Raw genomic sequence first — 17,747 nt, forward strand, 5'->3', positions numbered from 1 at the left:
GTGATATGATGATCAGATTGTTACCGCGTGCTCATTGGTTCACACCTTCGAGAGGCACGAGCGTCGCCGACAGGAATAAATCTTGTGACCCAAGGATAGATCTCTGAGTGAAGACGTTCTCAATCGACTGAAAGGTGGTTTCGAAGGATAAAAGGTCAAATGAAAAGCGAGGCCACTTGCCAGTGGCAAGGCGGCAGGCGGAGGTGAAATCGGTGAAGGATCAAAGTGTGCTTGGGAAGAGATGAGGGGTAACAAGGATGGTTTTGTTTTGGAATTGCTTCGACAGGGTAAGTCTGAGAATAACCTGGACAGTAGATAATATGATCACACTGTCGATTTCAACGGGAAGACTTTAGTCAAGGGGAACGGTAGAGAGAGCAATCGATGGTGCGGGCGGAGAAGATGAGGTCGGGATGGAGAAAGTCGTTCGGCCGCAAAACGTTTCGTCCCAGTCTGCACTGCCCAAAGGGGTAAAAGCGGCCAGCGTATATCAACCAGCCTCAGCTCAGCTCTCACTCTTTGCCAGCGCAATCTCCCCACTCCAAAATGTCTTAAAGCTAGGGTAAAGAATCGAGTCGACTGGTTTTCAGTTATTATACTTGCTATTTAAAAGATACTTAACCATCTTACCACATGATGTACAGCCTAGTATGCGAGCGAGACATTATCAAGCCGAAACTATGCCAAGCAGGAGAACTGCATAATTATTGTAAGGTGTCTACATATACATGCAGGAATAGTGAATGATGAACGGTTTGTTTCTAGAAATGAGCATATGGCATCGCTCACAATACACCAGAGGACCCCGTCAATTCGAGGCTGAACGAGACAGCCTGCGAGACAATCCCAAGGGGATGCAACTGAGGGATCAATAAAGTACCCCTGAGAAAATACCCAAGAACACCTATCCAGCAATATGTTCAATAACCTGAGCCACTGCCCCTTCACTCCATTTCGTGACTCGGTCCTGGTCCGCTGTTAGACGCAAGCTGTCGGCCATGGCTGCAAAGGTAGCAGCCTCTTTAGCATTCACTACCGGGAGCTGGGTTTGAATCCAGCTGACAACGCCTGCCCTGGTAACTAAGGTTGTACTGCCCCCGACCTGTGTCGACCGGTACAGGAGATGCAAAATCTTCCTTTTGGCAGAGACCCCAACACTAGGTGAGTCATAGAAGGAGAGCACACGCTCGAACACATTTGCGCGACGGTAGATGTCCATATCCTGTAGGAGTCAGTCTCGGTATCATGCTTACAAGAGAAGTCCGCTTACCCTCTCAGTGCGAAGGCCCTTGATAAGCAGATCCAGTAGCCAACTAGTTTCCTCAAAGTAACCATCGTCCAACTCAGGTTCATGTAACAAAATCTTGTCAATCCAATACGACGGGATCTTTCCAACCTCCCAAGATGGTGCCTTCTGGAGGAACTTATTGACCTTGCCATAAAGTTTGTGCATTGGGTTTGTGAGCACGGAGAGACAGCAGGTAGCACATTCCCCGACTATCCACGGTACGGGAGTTTCGAATCCCGTCAGTCTCACGGTTTCGAGCAGCTCGCCAGTAAGGATGTACACTGATCGCCATTCCGCATATTTGGACTCCTGAGATCTTGTTAGTCATTCCTCATTATTTGTGTGAGAAACATACCCTAAGCTTCGCCATGAATCGATGCAGGTTGGCAAATGCTTGTCTCCGGATTTCCTCATGTTCCGAACACAAGCACAGCATCAAATCAGAGATGCGACCCTGTTCCACCGCGATTTCGAGCTCCTCCTTCTCCCATTTGTGGAGCTCATTATGAGTTTTGCTTTCAGTCGGCAGAGTGCCAAAGATCTCTCTCAAATCCACCTGCGCCGCTTTGTCTTTCTGACCATTGGGCTCCGAGCGACTTACTCCATCCTGAGACCTGCCATCTTTACCGGTAGTCTCATCAGTGTCTTTCAGGGCTTTCTTAAGCGTTGACTTAAGTTGCTTGCTCACGATTGTTTGTGAAACGCTATCTCGAGCGGCCTTCAGAGTCTTTGGGTCGTCTCCTGCCTGCTTCAATTTACCGAACACCCTAGCAATCCACGTGCATACAGCAAGTTCTGCGGCTGCATTCCCATTCTTGGCAACAAATGGCCATTGTTCGGTGATAGCAGCAACGATAAGGCTAGTCGGTTGATTCTCGCCTTCAGTCAGAGATGCGAGTAAATCATCGTAATGGACTGGCTTCTTCGCAATTCTGCAAGCGCAATTATCGAAAAAGGCCAATTGATAACCGATGCTTTCGGACTCGGTAGCATCGAAGCTAGACCGGAGAGATGAGAAGGCTGGGGAACTGGGGATGATCGAGTTCTCTTTCAGAACCGTTGTCAACAGATTCTCAATTTCCTTAGAGGATTCTTTGTCCGAGGTTTTGATAAGCACTTTGAGAATTGATGTAAAGGCTGAATATTGCATAGATCCTGGGTGCTGTTAGTGTAGGACCTTCGAAATGAGGTTGCCGCGGCTGCTTACCTGGTTGTTGCCACCATCGCATGGAAGCCGACAACTGTGCGATTTTAAGAACGTTTTGCAGTTGACTCAGAAGTGACTCGCCATCCTCTGCTTGTAGATTGGAACTCTCTAACCGTTCCAAAATATCAACCAGAACAAGGGAAACGTCAAAGTTCTCGTCAAAAGCTGCATCAGGGACGATTTCGTAGTAGCAAGCCAGAAGCTCACTAACGGCCTCCTGTTGCTGCAAGTCCTCTTTGCTCGTTCTTCTGAACAAGGTTACAACATCTTTGACCACCGGGCATCGACGACAAAACTCTGCAACTAGTTTTCCCGCAGCTTGCGTCCAAAATGGCTGGCTAGATCCGTGGTCGGCGTTGAATATCTTCAAAGCAGCCCGTAGCTTATTGAATGCGATTGTCAAGATTCGAACAGCGAACAGTGTAACAATCTCCGCGTTGAGGTTCAAGCAGCGAGTCATGATCTTCCGGGTAAGCGGACGGGGAAGAATGTTCTCGATGGCAACCGAAACAGGCGGCGGCATAGCAGGGAGCTTGTCATTCCAACCACAATTTGGCGGAATTGGAAGGCTGACAATTGAAAAGAGAAGAGCTGACTCGGCCATCCAGGAGGACGTGGGTTTTGGATCAGAAATGAACATTGTCTTCTTCGTGAAGTAATCGGCGACAAGTTCCGGCGCTTTCTTAAAGATGGCAACCAATAACTCGATCTGCAGGCGGTCCATATCCGGACGAAGTGCTTGAATGAGATAAGACAGAGTGCTGTTGCGGACAGGCACTGATCCCTTGTACTTATCCACGTACACAGCGGAGTCCAATCCCATTTCAATGGAAGAGTCGTCCTCAGTCGGTAAGGTCTCGGGGTCAGTTCCATTTGGGTACCAGCCTGTTTCTGGTAGCAAGACGCCCAAAGCAGGATCTGTACAAATATTCATAAGGATTTTGTGAACCTCATCTGCAATGGAGATTCCAGCCGGGTTTGGCTCCTCGGATTCGCGGTCGTAGCCGTACAGCGTTACAAGTCGCTCGAGGTCCCATCGACTGAAGAACTTTGTTTTTGCGCTTCGCGGAAGAGCGGTATCCTGAATGATATCCCTGTCGATAGATTTGATGATTTCCAGAACAACATCTCGTGGATCCTTCCTAACAAACTCCAGAAATGCTTTGATCACCTTGTGTTGCTCGACTAAATCGGTCTTCGCATTCACGTGTTGAACTCTGAGATTTGCAAGAACATATTTTTGCGCATTTCTTCGCAATGTAGATTTGTGAGATTCGTCGGCCTCCTCTAGTTGGGCCTTATTCGGTGTCAAAAAGACATCGAGGCGTTTGAATGTGATGTACCGTGCCATGTAGACATGTCGGGCGACCGCACCGCCGTCGAAACTGACAATCTCCGTAAGAAGACGAAGACATGGCGAGATCAGATGTTCCTTGGTCTTAAGTGCAGTTAGACCACGATTAAAGAGTCTCAGCTGATCTTTGTGCATCAGATGCTTGCACAAGGCCAAGCCGAAGTCTCGAAGATCTAGTTGAGTGGAAATCGTTTTGAGAAAAATAGCCAGCACGGACGGGACAACGGTCAACAGGGACTCATTATTGCTGCTGTCCGCAAAGCTCCATGTTTGAATAAGGTCAGGAAAGCAGATGGCCTCATCTCCGGCCCCATTACGAGAGATTTGCGTATCACAATAGGCCTTTAGAATTCGAAACTTCTTAGCCTTTTCACCCTCCTTCTCGGTCTGACCGATGGATGTGAGAAAGTCCTTGAATTGTCTGATGCCTGTGCTTCTTGTAAGTACCCATATCTACAATTAAAAGCAAGTAACTGCGTTCCTGAGTACTTACCATGCTTGGATTCAGCAACGTTCTGTTGAAAAGCCAGGAGGGAACGAAGCTGCGTATGAGAAGTTATCGGCGCAACATTTTCCGTCTCATCTCCATGATCGATCTTTCTTCTCTTTGACCGGGGAGACTGATGGTCAACGTGCGACATTTTTCATATACTGTTTTGCCAGTCTTCGCAGTAATGAAGAAATAAAATCGAAGATTCGAAGCAATCTTTATCAGAGTTTTGCGGCGTCTGATTGGTTGTTAAGGTGGCGGCTGCGGAATCGTGATCAAAGTCCGGGATGATTTCACACCAACTTATTTCTGACCAGAAGGACGAGCCATCCCGTATCTTGAGTAGATGGAATGACTTGGATGCATGGAGAACAGAGGAACCTCGTTGTTATTATTCATTGGCGGCAGACAACAGCAACTTCCAGATTTTAAAATGCTTCACGGAGTGGAAATTTTTTTACATAAACGGAAGGCGGTGTGTATACAATTCTTTGCCGCTCTCTCATTTCCCAGAACAACAAATGGATGGTTTACTTTGCGTACTCCGTAGAGGACCTCAAGCTACGATGTTGATATGTCTGACTCTGAAATCTTAATTCATTCGTGGAGGTACGTCTATGGAATGCTATGCCCATTTTGTAGGAACAAGCAGCAATGATGCAACAAAAGTACAATTGAACGGGGTATTCTTGATAGTAAAATGACATATATCCAACCGCAGTGTATAGAAACATGGGACTTTTAACCCCAAGTACCTCCTCCACCACCCCTTCCCTGGCGGCGTTGTGCAGAAAGACGCCAATCATCCTCTCCTGCAAAGCGGTTGTGCAAGGGTTGGATACGCTCCGCCTTCTTGCGCTTCGAAAGGCGATCAGTGGGCGCAACCTTAAAGAAGGTGGGTGCTGCCTCGACCAACCATTTTGGCTCAATGGCGGTAGTGCAGTGCATGTATTCCTTCGTGGTAAGCACCAGGGTATGGTAGATAACATGCTCGGCCGGCTTGCCGAACAGAGCCGAGCTGGGATGCATGTACACCGGTGTTCCTTCAACCAAAGTCTTGTAGCCCTCTTGAGGATCTTTCCGGGCTGCATTTCGGAAGAATCCAGTACACAACGCCTGCCGCACTTTCTTCGTGTCCCTACCGCATGAGACGATCTTATGGTGATATCGCTCCATGATGCCCAATAGTTGCTGGCGTACATCTTGTGCGCGGCGTATTTGGCGTGCCTGAATGAAGTTCTCATAACACCACGCATTATTGAATTTGGAGTTTTTCCAGCCGTTGTAGACATTGAGCAGTGTCAAATGATCACCATGTGGATCGTGGAATTTGGCCTTCTTTTGGTCTGCTTGTTGCTGCTTCTCTTTCGGTCGATAGAAAACTGACTGAATCGAGAGCATAGCAACAATACTCAGCATTTCTTCTGAGCATCCCATGTCTACAGACGCAATAAGAACCTTGGCGAGAGCCGGCTCCATAGGGAAGTCGGCCATCTTACGACCCAGCCTGGTCAAAAGACCTTCGTCATCCAGAGCCGAAAGCGCATAAAGCTCCTCCAAAGCTGTAAGCATGGTATTTGTCGGCGGCGGGTCCATGAAGTCGAAGTGTAGCAAGTCATTGATACCCATTGCCTTGAGCATAAGAATAGTATGCGACAGGTTTTGACGTTGGATTTCAGGGATTGTCGTTGGAAGCATTTCCGATTGATAAGCCGCTTCAGTGTACAAACGGTAACACTTTCCTGGACCAGTTCTTCCCGCACGGCCAGCTCGTTGTTTGGCTTGCGCCTGAGAAATCGGGGTGACCACAAGAGAATCCATACCAAGTTTGGGATCGTAGGCATTCTGCTTCACGAAGCCCGGATCAATGACATAATAAATATTATCGATCGTAATAGATGTTTCGGCAATGTTTGTCGCAATGACCACTTTCCTTCCGCCGGGAGGTGCTGGTTCAAAGATTCTGCTCTGCATCTCACTAGGAAGGGCAGAATAGACCGGAAGAATGATCAACTCAGGGACACCCTTGCCTAAGGCTTTCATTCGTTCATACAAAATCTCACACGCGGTGTCAATCTCCTCCTGTCCCGTCAAAAACAGAAGAATATCTCCAGCTGGTTCTGTCAAATGAATCTGCATGACAGTGATGAGAGCCGCATCCAAGTAATCAGGCTCGGGCTCTTTCGAATACATGATCTCGACGGGGTAGGTACGACCGGGAATCGAGAAAATCGGACACTTGTTGAAGTATTCGGAGAACTTTTCGGCATCCAGAGTGGCTGAAGTAACGATGAGTCTGAGGTCGGGCCGTCTTTTGATCGTCTTCTTCAGTAGCCCGAAAAGAACGTCAGTGGCGATCGTCCGTTCGTGGGCTTCGTCCAACATGATCACAGAGTATCTCTTCAGATCAGGATCGAGTAAGACCTCTCTTTGGAGCATTCCGTCGGTCATGTACTTGATCTTCGTTTCCGGACTCGTGCAGTCTTCGAAACGAATCGTGTACCCGACCTCTGCACCCAGCCTGCAGCCGACTTCCTCCGCCACACGTTTGGCGACAGACATGGCCGCCACACGTCGCGGTTGTGTGCATCCAATCATGCCGTTGTTCGCGTACCCAGCCTCCGCCAGGTACTGTGTCACTTGAGTTGTTTTTCCTGACCCAGTGTCTCCGACAACAATCAACAATTGGTTATCGCGAACAGCGTCGAGTAGCTGTTGACGGAACTTGAAAACTGGGAGACTCTCCCGCTGCTGCTTAATTGACATATTCGTTCTCTTGCCAAAGGACTGATTCTTGCCCATAGTGACTCTTTTCCACTCGGGCACCGCATCGTCAGGCTTAGATTGAGCGCTCCGTAGATCAGCTGCGAATTTCCGCTGGTCTGGCGCAGCCATAGGATCTTGCCATTGTGCGCTGAGGTCAACCTCGGCCGCTTGTTCTGCAGCCTTATCTTGAGCCTCTTGCTGACGCAGTTCTCTCCGTTCCTTGGCCAAGTTGGTACCTGCCATTGCAGCGCGGTTAAGAGAGCCGTCGGGGGCCTTGACGACTCTGATGGGAGAAAGCTCCAGGGACATCTTCGTCTGGCCAGCCAGGAAGGGAGGTTCTTCGTCTCGAACCTCAATATCAATATCTTCTTCTTCCTCGAATGTACCCTCTCCGGTCAACGTGGCATGGTACTCTTCGTCAAGATCAGGATAGTCGGCTGCAGAAACAGCACCGGATGCAATGAGTTGTTTAATTTCCCATCTTTCAGGAGACGTCAATCGTTTCCGATTTCTCATCGGCTTCCCATTTGAATCCTCTATGACTGGCACTTCTGAACTCAAATTTCCGTATCTGTCCTTGCCCGAAACACCTTCGAGGCGCTCCATGTTGGCACCCGATGCGAGACGCTTCTGAGGGACGAGATCAAGGCCAGTAACTTGGTCCACTTCCTTCATAGAGAGACCAATGCGCGAACCCTGTATACTGATGACTTTGACCTTGACCGGCTGTCCCCTGGACACCAAGTCAGAGGGATGATTAACCCGTGCCCCTTCCTGCATTGCAGAAACGTGTACCAAACCGTCGACTTTGCCCTTTACCCCCAAGAGATTCACAAAGGCACCAAAGTCTTTGACTCCAGTTACACGCCCGTCATAAACCTTGTAGAGGATGGGCTGATCGTCCAATTCGACTGGAGGAGGCTTGCGGAAATAGTCGTCATCTTCGTCCCGATCACGGCGCCTCCGTCGCTCGCTGCGCCCGTTACGATACGTGTCGTCCCTGACACCGTATTTGCTCGTTGACCGACCAAATTCGTCCACCGCGTCATGTCTTTTACTGTAGTCAGGGCTGCGCGATCGCGACCGTGAACGGTATTTGGCTTCGTGCCTACGGCCCCGACCATAGTCATCGTAATCCGGGCTTCTGCTTCGCTTCCTGCTCGTCCGCTCCTCTCGTGTCGACCGACCCTTATCTTCCCGAGCCTTTCCTGCTAGTCCTTCTAGCATTGCAAACGTGTCGTCCATAGCTCCAGCCTTCGCGTCATGCTCATCGACATCCTGGCTTCGAATGTGGTCGTCTTCATCCCATTGTGGTTGCTTGTCAGGAACAGCAAGCCCCTTGAACACCCGGGCCTTCTTCTCCAGAGCATCAAGGACATCCATATCCCCATCCGCCTCCGTCTTCTCCTGTGTCGCATTTGCTTTCTTCGACTTGTATTTTGGGTGCATCGTAAGAACCAGGCGATCGATACTCTCCATCAAACTCTGCGGGAACTCCGCACCCATCGCCTCCAACTTCCCCTTGAACTCGTCGAACGAACCACATGATAGATGCTGATCGATCACAAACTCAGCGAGTGTCTTGTCACTGACGCCTAAGTGATTCTGGAGCTCACTCGTAATTCGCGAAACGAGCGAAAAGAGCTCCAGTGACTCGAGGTCGTCCATAACCTGCAATGGAGAGCGAAATCACCAAACGCGAAATCTGAACTCGTGAAAAGAAATATTGAATGAACAAGATATAATATTGATAGCGTCTCACGTGCAAGAGAGCGCCAAACACCCTCTGGCAACAAAGCTGCCTTCTTGATGTCCTCTGCGACAATTTAAAGATTGGAGCAAGCTCACCGTCGCGGAAAATCGTTGTGGCGTGTTCGGAGTTCTCGCCACCGATAAGATAAGCCACAGCGAATTATTGGCAACCAACTGGTCGAGAACCACAATACCACTTGAGATTCTGTTTACATCCTACTTTCGTAACCCCCTATGCATGTGCGTAAGAGACCTAAACATATGGGACAGTGTACAGATCGAAATTATTGCAATGCACCCGCTGCTTTTCAAGATATTTGAATGCAACTACGGAAAGTTCTAGTCGTCTTTTAGAAATATATGTATCACTAGGATCATGAACGGCGGAGCAGCGACTCATATTTGGGCTCTATATAAAAATGATAATGTACATTAAATCTAGTGTATAGTTGAGACTTCAAGCTTGTCGTACATGCTTCCGCATATGCCATGTAGGTCAACCGCAGCGACCGAAGTCGCCTGAGTGTGCCTACCTATGAATGATGAATGGGTCCTTCAAACCCCACGCGCAGCAGGGGCTGCTCTCTCTAGAGGACTATCTTCAGCAGATACATCAACAGGAATTGTGTCCCCTTCCTGGCCGTCTCCAAATGGATCATAACTCTCTTGACCCTCTTGCTCCAGAGAACCATCCTCCGCAGAGACATCAACTGGGACACGTTCTCCGTCCACTCCGTCTTCGAATCCTTCAATGTTTGCTTCAGCAAGGACCCGTTTCTGCTCTGCGATCTGTTTCTGCAAAGCAATCTGTCGGCGCAGTGATGCATCTTTCCTCAGCTTCTTGTTGGCAGAGAATTCAGTAAGCGCCCTGACCATTCTCTCTTCCACCATCTCCTTGACATGAGCTGCGAGGGTGCGATCCGTGAATATACCCCCAAATCGGTAGCTTAACCAAGAATATAAGATGACCGATCTGTGTAGTCCTTCTAGCTCATGCAGATAGTCCTTGTTTCCAGACACCGGTTCCTCGAGGATTTCCAGATTCAAGTCAGGGATATCGAGCAGTCCGCCACCTGAATGCTCTGCAACACATTCGGCGAATGCGCAAGCAACGCTGCGTGATTTTCTGTCCCGGGTGTACATGGGCGCAGCCATAAAAGTCACTTGATCTTCTATAGGCAGGCCAACCACACTGTCTATAACTTCCGCATTGTCGAGTTGACCGCGAGGGTCACACAGGAAAAACAGAGGATTGACTTCACAGACTTCCAGCAGGCGCTTGATAAGGTACTCAAAAGGAACATCCCGCGGGAAATAGGCGGAAAACTTTTGGAACACAGGATCGGGAGGGAAAATGCCGGCAGCGGTAAGCGGTGGTGGTTCAGTGTCCATTGCCTCGCGAATATACGGCAAATCGACTTCTTCTAGGGCTGTCACCAAGCCAATATTCGAGTCAGCGTCGTTGTTATCTTTCTTGTCTTGCTGCGCAGCCGGGCGATAACGGCCAGCCCGACCTCCAATTTGCTTGATCTCGGGAACCGACAGCCTCACTAATCCCCCCGGGACCCTTTTAACTAAGGTCTCGAAGATAATGCGCTTGATACTCCTGTATCGTGGTTAGCAAAGTCCAATACAATAGTGTGCAAATCATTGCTTACAAGTTGAGCCCCATGCCAATAGCATCACTCGCAACCAGGAAATCGTAATCGTTGTCGGGGTCATTGAAGAGTTTGGCCTGCTGCGTACGAATCTCTGCTGGCAAGCTCCCGTACACAATCGCCGCCCTTCTGCCTGTAACTTTCTCAATATCTGCTTTCAGTGCGTGGATTCCGACGCGGGAGAAAGCAACTAGGCAATCTCCTTTCTGAAGATTCTTCAAATCGCCTCGAATACTCTGATCCATGACTTTGAGTGGGTTTAATCGTTTGTACCGATGGATCTCGAGTCTGTCACCTGTGAGAGCGGCAAGCTCTCGAACCAAGGGCACGACTCTTGTTTCGCCACAAAGGTGAAGTTCCTTGGCCCGCGCACCAAGGACAGCACGAGTCCACGCCCAGCCACGTTTAGGGTCTGCGAGCATCTGAATCTCATCGATGACTCCAACGTCATACGGCTGTCCTAGATTGACCATTTCAACTGTGTTGCTGACAATGGTCGGAGTTTGCCCTTCCGGTATTTTAACATCATCCCCGGTCACAAGGCTACAGGGGATCCCGCTCGCTTGAAATCGATGATACACCTCTTGCGCAAGGAGTCTAAGCGGCCCAGCGTAGAAGCCACTTTTGGAAGCTTGAAGCCGTTGTAACGCATGATAAGTCTTCCCAGAATTCGTCGGGCCAACATGCAGGTGGATTGTCCGTTGCAGCGCTCGGGCTTGAGGGTACCATTCTGCCGGATAGCGCAAATCCGCAATCTTCTTTTGCTGTTCCAGACGGGGAGCAGAATACTTTTCAGTAATCTCTTCGGCGTGCATAAGATACCTCAGCTCACTCCTCAGACCCGAGATACCGGAGCTGAGATAGGCTTTCTGAAGTGTGGTTTTGACATGGCGTAGAGGGCCAAAAGCTTTCTGGCCCGACCGGTCTTCCAGCTTGCAGGCATTCAGTACATAGCGCTCGAATCTTTCCCATCCTGCCAAGGCTGGATCGGATGACTCTTTTAAGCTCTGTTTGTATTCTCCTAGCTCGGTCTCGACGATGGAGGCGAAGTCGCGAATGACAAAGGGTTGACTCAGAGGTCTACGGGCCAGTGACCTCTTCTTCGAAGACTGTACGGCAAACAAACGAATCAGCAACCTTTGTCAACAAATGAAAGAGTACAAATGAAGGTATATGTTAGGATCTGTTACGCTTTTCTTTAGAGATTTCTCTACTGCCTCGGCTTTTTCTTGCTTAGCTTTCTGAGACTTTCTTGCCTTCTCCAAGATGGGGCTCGTCGAGAAGGATCGCTGCACGGGACGAAATACAGGCCGCAAGGCACAGAAAAGGCAGCGGCTGCCTTTGCTGGTCCATGACTGCATTCCTTGAGCCGCTCGAAAGATATTAGAGGCGACAGAAGTTGTTCGAAATCAAAGTTCAGGGACTTGCTGAGAAGCTAGGTAGCGTCGCACCTGAATCGTCGCGGATCGTACATATAGGAGTTGGATTGGAAGAACAGTAGGCAAAATATCTTCAATGGGTTATGAGACAAGGGTATGGTAGCACTGATCACAAGCAAACTATGAGAATATTTGTAACGACATCTTTTTTTATCGGATGGGCTTATCGAGAAGAAGATAATAATTTGATACTGTCCAAAACTCCAGTCGCAAGAACCCACCGCCACACCGCATCGGCGATCCACCGCGGGTTTCACACCAGCAATTCCAAGCTTGCCGCTTTAGAGCGATGACGGATAGTGGGGACACTGAGGGGGTTCCTGAAGTCAACTGATACGTTTCAGAAAGATAGGCTTCGCTTTTGATTAATTCATTTGACTTTGGCTTCTATTGTTCCTCGTGTGATTGTCACTTGTTTCAATTCCCTCCTGACAATCCAGATTGTCGCAGCAAGCTGCAATTACTACGCCTAGAGCCGGCAACCGCCAGCCCCAGTGCACAGCTAAGGCTGCCAGCCAGCCAGGATGAGCTCTTCAATTATCAACATCCAGCGCGATGGTCAGTACCACATAATCTATGTCATTAAGGTCAAGTACGTGTCTTTCTGTTACTGACTGTTTGCTATTCCAGTTATCCTTAACACAATCCGCCATGCCGGAGGCAATGAAGTGCGATTAGCCCCTCTCCACAGTATACTAGAATGTATGACGGAGCTGACGGTTGCCGCTTACAGTGGAAAGTCTTGGTTGTGGACGAGACTAGCAGGAAGTTGTTATACAACGCGACCAATGATGACGATATTCTCAACCTCAATGTCACCAGTAAGCCTATACACGGCGCTTCAACTCGAATTCGCATCGGCTAATAGTCCTTTCCTCAAGATGTCGAGCAGATCGAGCATAGGCGACCACCCAATCCCGACATGGATGCGCTGTACATCCTGTCACCTCAAACACATATCGTCGACTGCCTAATGGCCGATTTTGAACGGAAAAGATACAGGCGAGCATGGTTGGTCTGGACGTCAGGTCAGTCATTTGTTCTGATCGGAGACTCGACAGTGTAATCTGACATTGTCTGCAGTCCTCGATCCACAGCAGCGCGCCAGGCTGGACAGGTCTCAGATGGCGCGCGAGCAGATCGCCGATTTCCGGGTCATGAACATAGACTTCTTTCCAAGAGAATCGCGTCTGGTCACCTTCCGAGATCCTTGGAGCTTTCCCGTTCTGTTCCACCCTGGCTGCAATCACCTGATTCGAGAACACTTGCAAAATCTGGCGCAGAAGGTGACTCGGCATCTTGAATCTTTGTGAGCACTACACTGACTTTTGTTGAGGTTGTATCACTGTGTGTGAGTTTAGGAGAGTACCCGATAATCCGATACTACCGGCCTAGAACCCCTACCCACGAAGCCAGCGTCTTGTGTTCCCACCTCGCTCGATTCATTCAGAACGAATTGGACCAGTTCGCTCAATCTCAGAGAGACTTTCCTCCTCCTTCGCCGAGACCTCGCGGTGTTCTTTTGCTGGCAGACCGCTCCATGGATATGGTTGCCCCCCTCATCCACGAATTTACCTACCAATCAATGGTGCATGATTTGCTACCCATCAAAGACGGGGATAAGGTCACCTACACCACTGTTATCAACACTGGCAGTGGCGGCGGGGAGAAAAAGGACATGGAGATCAATGAAGAGGACAATGTTTGGGTTGAATATCGGCATCAGCACATGAAAGATGTGCTGGAGAAGCTGGGTCGAGACTTTGCGAAATTTAGGGAGGCCCATCCTCAGTTTGCGGAAGAGTAAGTGACGTCTGAATTTCTTCCTGAGTTATGAGCTGGAGGAATTGGCCTGTTGCTGACCTCATACTATAGTAATGACAAAGCCAACGTGAACACGATCAAGGACATGCTCGCGGGCTTAACGGAGTTCCAGAAAGGTCGAGATGCATACACACTTCATCTTAATATGGCAGAAGAGTGCATGAAATTCTTTCAAGACCATAAGCTCTTGGAAGTCAGTTCAGTTGAGCAATGCCTTGCGACTGGTCTAGACGAAAACTATAAGAAAGCAAAGAACCTGGCTGCACAGCTTGTTCAGCTCCTCGATGACGATGCGGTTGTGCGCCCGGACAGACTGAGACTCTTGCTCCTCTACATCATGTATAGGGGAGGTATCTTGGCAGGCGACATCCGGAAGCTCATCGCACACGCCCAACTAACACCGCAGGACGGAGAAGTTATTTCCAATCTTGATCTACTTGGAATCAGGGTGGAGAAGCCACTGAAGGACGAAAAGCAACCTGTTCAACCGTTATTCCCCAGGAAAGCTCCGGCTGCCACCGAGATGGACGAAGCCAGCCTTTCTCGATATGAGCTGAATGTCAAGTTGCTGCTAGAAGAACAGGTTCGGGGCACATTGGATCCTGCACTGTTCCCCTTCACCCGACCTCATACCACAGCAGATGGCATGGCACAGCAGGATGCTCTGGCGCAAGCGTCTCTGCGAAGCGCCAAACCAACGTGGGCGAGGACCCGCGGTTCTGCCGAGCAGCCACGGCAACGAATCATTTTGTTTATGGCTGGCGGAGCTACATATGGGGAGTCGCGCGCCTGCTATGAAGCATCGCAGTTGTTTGGGAAAGACGTATACTTGGCCACATCCCACATGCTAACGCCAAGCTTGTTCTTACGGCAAGTCAGCGATCTGAGTGCAGACCGAAGACGCCTAGACATTCCTGCAGAACGGCCCAAACCCACAGCGCCTGCTCATCTGTTTGAGAAAGATCCTCCTCCGCCTGCACCGGTGCAACAACAGCCTGCAGCCAAGAAAGCACCACCTCCCAACCTCAACCCTCCAGTGCCTACAGCCGCTATGCATGCCATGTCACTGGGACCAAACGCGCAGAAGGCCCCCAGCGGAACGCCGTCAGCCAGCTCCAAGCCTCATAAGGAAAAGAAAGAGAAGGAAAAGAAGAGATTGCACTTCTTCCGGTAGTGTTTCTCAGGAGCTTTTCCTGAAAGACCTGATAACTGCGATTGCCATTCTCCTTTCCATCCCATTTAGCGCTGCTGTGATACCATCTCATACTGTGTTTCTGGCGCTGAATGAACATACCTTGATCTTCGTCTTCAGCTGTCTTGTATGATAATGCTTTCCAAAGTAAGCAGCCGTGTAATGTACTATCTGCGCTAATTCTAATCATCAATCGGGTATCACATAGTAGAAATCAGATTCTATCCGCATAAAAAAAAAAAAAAAAAAAGCACGAACCCCCGTTCTATCAAATATCCCAAACCAACCTATGCACCTCCACTCAGGTACCGTTGCACATCATCATTCTGATAGAACATCTCCCGCAACTTCTCCCCTCTCCTCTTCGCATCAAAATGGCCCTTTCGTACCTGCTTCGCATTCAACCTCTGCACCTTGGACGGAGCAGCAGCAGCAGCAGCAACCCTCTTCTTCCCCTTCGCACTCGGCTCAACCTCAGCTCCCAGCCCCACAGTATCAACCTTCAATCTCCCCTTGAGGGGTTCCCTGATTCCCTCACGCCCAGGAGCCCCAAGACCCAGTCTACTATCCGGATCCCAGCCATAAGCGGACAAATACCGGAGTCCGTGACGCGTGCGGTCGAGATGAGACGGTGGATGCGAGTGAGATAGACACAGCTGATGCGCGAGCGATGCTTCGTGTGGCCGAGCAAACCCTTTCTCATCCGTACCTGCTGTCGACCCGTCAAGCGGGAGATTGCATACCTCGCACCGTTGGACCGGAGCGGGTACGGCTTCGGGCGAGGGCGGCGCGGAAGCTGTTTCGTTGCGCGTGGCGGGATCAGTTGTTCGGGTGGGTGGTTTTTCTTTTGGTAGGACGATTGAAAGGTATTTGTCGGCGGGACTTAAGCCGGAGGTTGTGGATGGGGTTGTGGTGGTGGTTGTGGTTGTTGTGGTCGTAGTGTTAAGTTCATGTTCTGAGGAGCGGACGAACTGCACGCGCTTGCGACGGATTCCGGCGCCGAAGATGCGCTGGTCTTCCAGGGGAAGAAAGTAATCCTCATCGTCGTTGTGGGACATACTATGTCAGGAGGTTGGTGTCATTGAAATGGTGCTGTGACTCGTGAGGGGAAAACGTTGGTAATCTGAGATGTTGGCGGTGGTGGCGGGAGATCGGCCGCTATCTGACTTCTGACGCAGCTCCGGCTGCTGTTTTTAGTGTTTCAGCGGGATTGCATTCCTGAGCCTGTTCACTCTTTCACTCCTTCATTTTGTTGGTTTTTATTTTCCATTCGCTCATTTTCTACCGGGTTACACAATGCCCATCCCCATTATTGTTCAGGGGATCAGGGAGGGTATAGACTCGATTCCATATGCCTACACAGTGCTCAAGATTGCGCCATGGGTGCTGCTCGTCGCTGCCCTCAAGTACTACTTTGGAGGAGCTCGGAATGGCTCAGAGCGGGTGATGCACTCGAAAATTATCATGATAACTGTGAATTTACCATGATCGCTTCCCTTCCATCCAGTATTCTAACTGATACAATGCTCTAGGGAGGGACATCAGGCATTGGCGCCAGCGTCGCCCATGAGCTTGCATTACGCGGCGCCCAGATCATCCTCCTCACCCACCACTCCCCCTCTGACATCTTCCTGATCGATTACATCGAAGACCTGCGCAAGTCAACAGGCAACCAACTCATCTTCGCCGAACAAGTCGACCTCTCCTCCTTACATTCCATCCGGACCTTTGCGACCAAGTGGATCGACAACTATCCCCCCCGACGTCTCGACATGGTCATCTTGTGCGCTAGCGCCGCCTTGCCTGCCTCCAGCCGGGGACAACTGACAGCAGATGGCTTGAATGAGGAGTGGCAGGTCAATTACCTGGGTAACTTCCACCTGCTGAGCATTCTGAGCCCGGCGCTCAAAGCGCAGCCCGCTCACCGAGACGTGCGGGTCATTTTCACCACATGCTCGAGCTATATTGGCGCGAAACTCGACATGAAGCAATTAGAGGCAGCGACCAGCGGTTCTAAGCCGGCAGGGCCAATAGCGGTGAAGAAGAACGGAAAGCCACAGAAGAAGGCATCCACGGAGAAGGAAGCCAGCCTATTCGGCCTGAGCAAACTCGCTCTGATGATCTTCGCAAACTCCTTCCAGAAACACTTCAACTCATATCAACGTCCCGACAAACATCCAAACGGTACCCGCGTTATCGTCGTTGACCCGGGCCTCAGTCGAACTCCGGGAACCCGTCGCTGGCTGACGCGTGGCTCACTCTGGGGTCTGCTTATCTACCTCCTCACCTGGCCACTGTGGTGGCTTGTCCTCAAGTCTCCTCAGCAAGGTGCGCAGAGCATCTTGTATGCGGCCATGGAGGCGCGGTATGGCCGTGGCGCCGGCGGGTGGATGGTGAAGGAATGTCGGGAGGTCGATTACTCCCGAAAGGATGTCAAAGATGAGGAGCTCGCGAAGAAACTGTGGGAATTTAGCGAGAAGCAAATTGAAGCGAAGGAGAAGGAGGGTGCACTCAAGCGTGCTCAGACTAAGGCGAAGGAGAAGGTCACGGACAAGGACAAGAACGCAAAGCAGGAAAATACGAAGGGCTCGTCAACGTCGGGAGCCGGTGTCGCAAAGGAGCAGACCTCTGGATCCAGAAGGAGCCGTAAAGCAAATCAATAGATTATATTGAAACCCCTCAGTTAAAGCAATTTGTATAGGGTTACCTTGCAATCCCGGCTTTTGCATGTGTACGGGAGTATCAAAAAGAAAGATTAAGGGAACACATCCAATTAT

General features: G+C 50.0%; 6 protein-coding genes across 6 annotated transcripts, besides 2 other annotated features; 2 read left to right on the forward strand and 4 right to left on the reverse strand.

Annotated features, from left to right (window-relative positions):
- Positions 1–904: 904 nt before the first annotated feature.
- NFIA_076390 (NPA1/URB1 family protein) lies at positions 905–4,490 on the reverse strand (the record flags this gene model as incomplete). Its single annotated transcript, XM_001259605.1, has 5 exons — positions 905–1,222; positions 1,271–1,597; positions 1,644–2,443; positions 2,496–4,277; positions 4,343–4,490. The coding sequence occupies 5 exons, from the start codon at positions 4,488–4,490 to the stop codon at positions 905–907; spliced, it is 3,375 nt and encodes a 1,124-aa protein (XP_001259606.1).
- Positions 4,491–5,080: 590 nt separating this feature from the next.
- On the reverse strand, positions 5,081–8,773 carry NFIA_076400 (putative RNA helicase-like splicing factor (HRH1); the record flags this gene model as incomplete). The annotated part of the gene is made up of 1 exon (XM_001259606.1): positions 5,081–8,773. The coding sequence occupies one exon, from the start codon at positions 8,771–8,773 to the stop codon at positions 5,081–5,083; it is 3,693 nt and encodes a 1,230-aa protein (XP_001259607.1).
- A 639-nt stretch (positions 8,774–9,412) lies between these two features.
- Positions 9,413–11,876, reverse strand: NFIA_076410 (ATP-dependent RNA helicase SUV3; the record flags this gene model as incomplete). The annotated part of the gene is made up of 3 exons (XM_001259607.1): positions 9,413–10,463; positions 10,516–11,624; positions 11,706–11,876. 3 exons carry the CDS (start codon positions 11,874–11,876, stop codon positions 9,413–9,415), a joined length of 2,331 nt encoding a protein of 776 aa, XP_001259608.1.
- Positions 11,877–12,654: 778 nt separating this feature from the next.
- NFIA_076420 (Sec1 family protein) lies at positions 12,655–14,952 on the forward strand (the record flags this gene model as incomplete). Its single annotated transcript, XM_001259608.1, has 5 exons — positions 12,655–12,775; positions 12,836–12,982; positions 13,038–13,240; positions 13,291–13,757; positions 13,830–14,952. The coding sequence occupies 5 exons, from the start codon at positions 12,655–12,657 to the stop codon at positions 14,950–14,952; spliced, it is 2,061 nt and encodes a 686-aa protein (XP_001259609.1).
- A 305-nt stretch (positions 14,953–15,257) lies between these two features.
- On the reverse strand, positions 15,258–16,028 carry NFIA_076430 (putative G-patch domain protein; the record flags this gene model as incomplete). Its single annotated transcript, XM_001259609.1, has 1 exon — positions 15,258–16,028. The coding sequence occupies one exon, from the start codon at positions 16,026–16,028 to the stop codon at positions 15,258–15,260; it is 771 nt and encodes a 256-aa protein (XP_001259610.1).
- Positions 15,861–15,912: a microsatellite.
- Positions 15,864–15,895: a microsatellite.
- Positions 16,029–16,266: 238 nt separating the features above from the next.
- NFIA_076440 (putative oxidoreductase) lies at positions 16,267–17,633 on the forward strand (the record flags this gene model as incomplete). Its single annotated transcript, XM_001259610.1, has 2 exons — positions 16,267–16,443; positions 16,503–17,633. 2 exons carry the CDS (start codon positions 16,267–16,269, stop codon positions 17,631–17,633), a joined length of 1,308 nt encoding a protein of 435 aa, XP_001259611.1.
- Positions 17,634–17,747: the final 114 nt, after the last annotated feature.

This window comes from Aspergillus fischeri, genomic scaffold (assembly GCF_000149645.3).
Source record: "Aspergillus fischeri NRRL 181 1099437636264 genomic scaffold, whole genome shotgun sequence".
NCBI lineage: Eukaryota > Fungi > Ascomycota > Eurotiomycetes > Eurotiales > Aspergillaceae > Aspergillus > Aspergillus fischeri.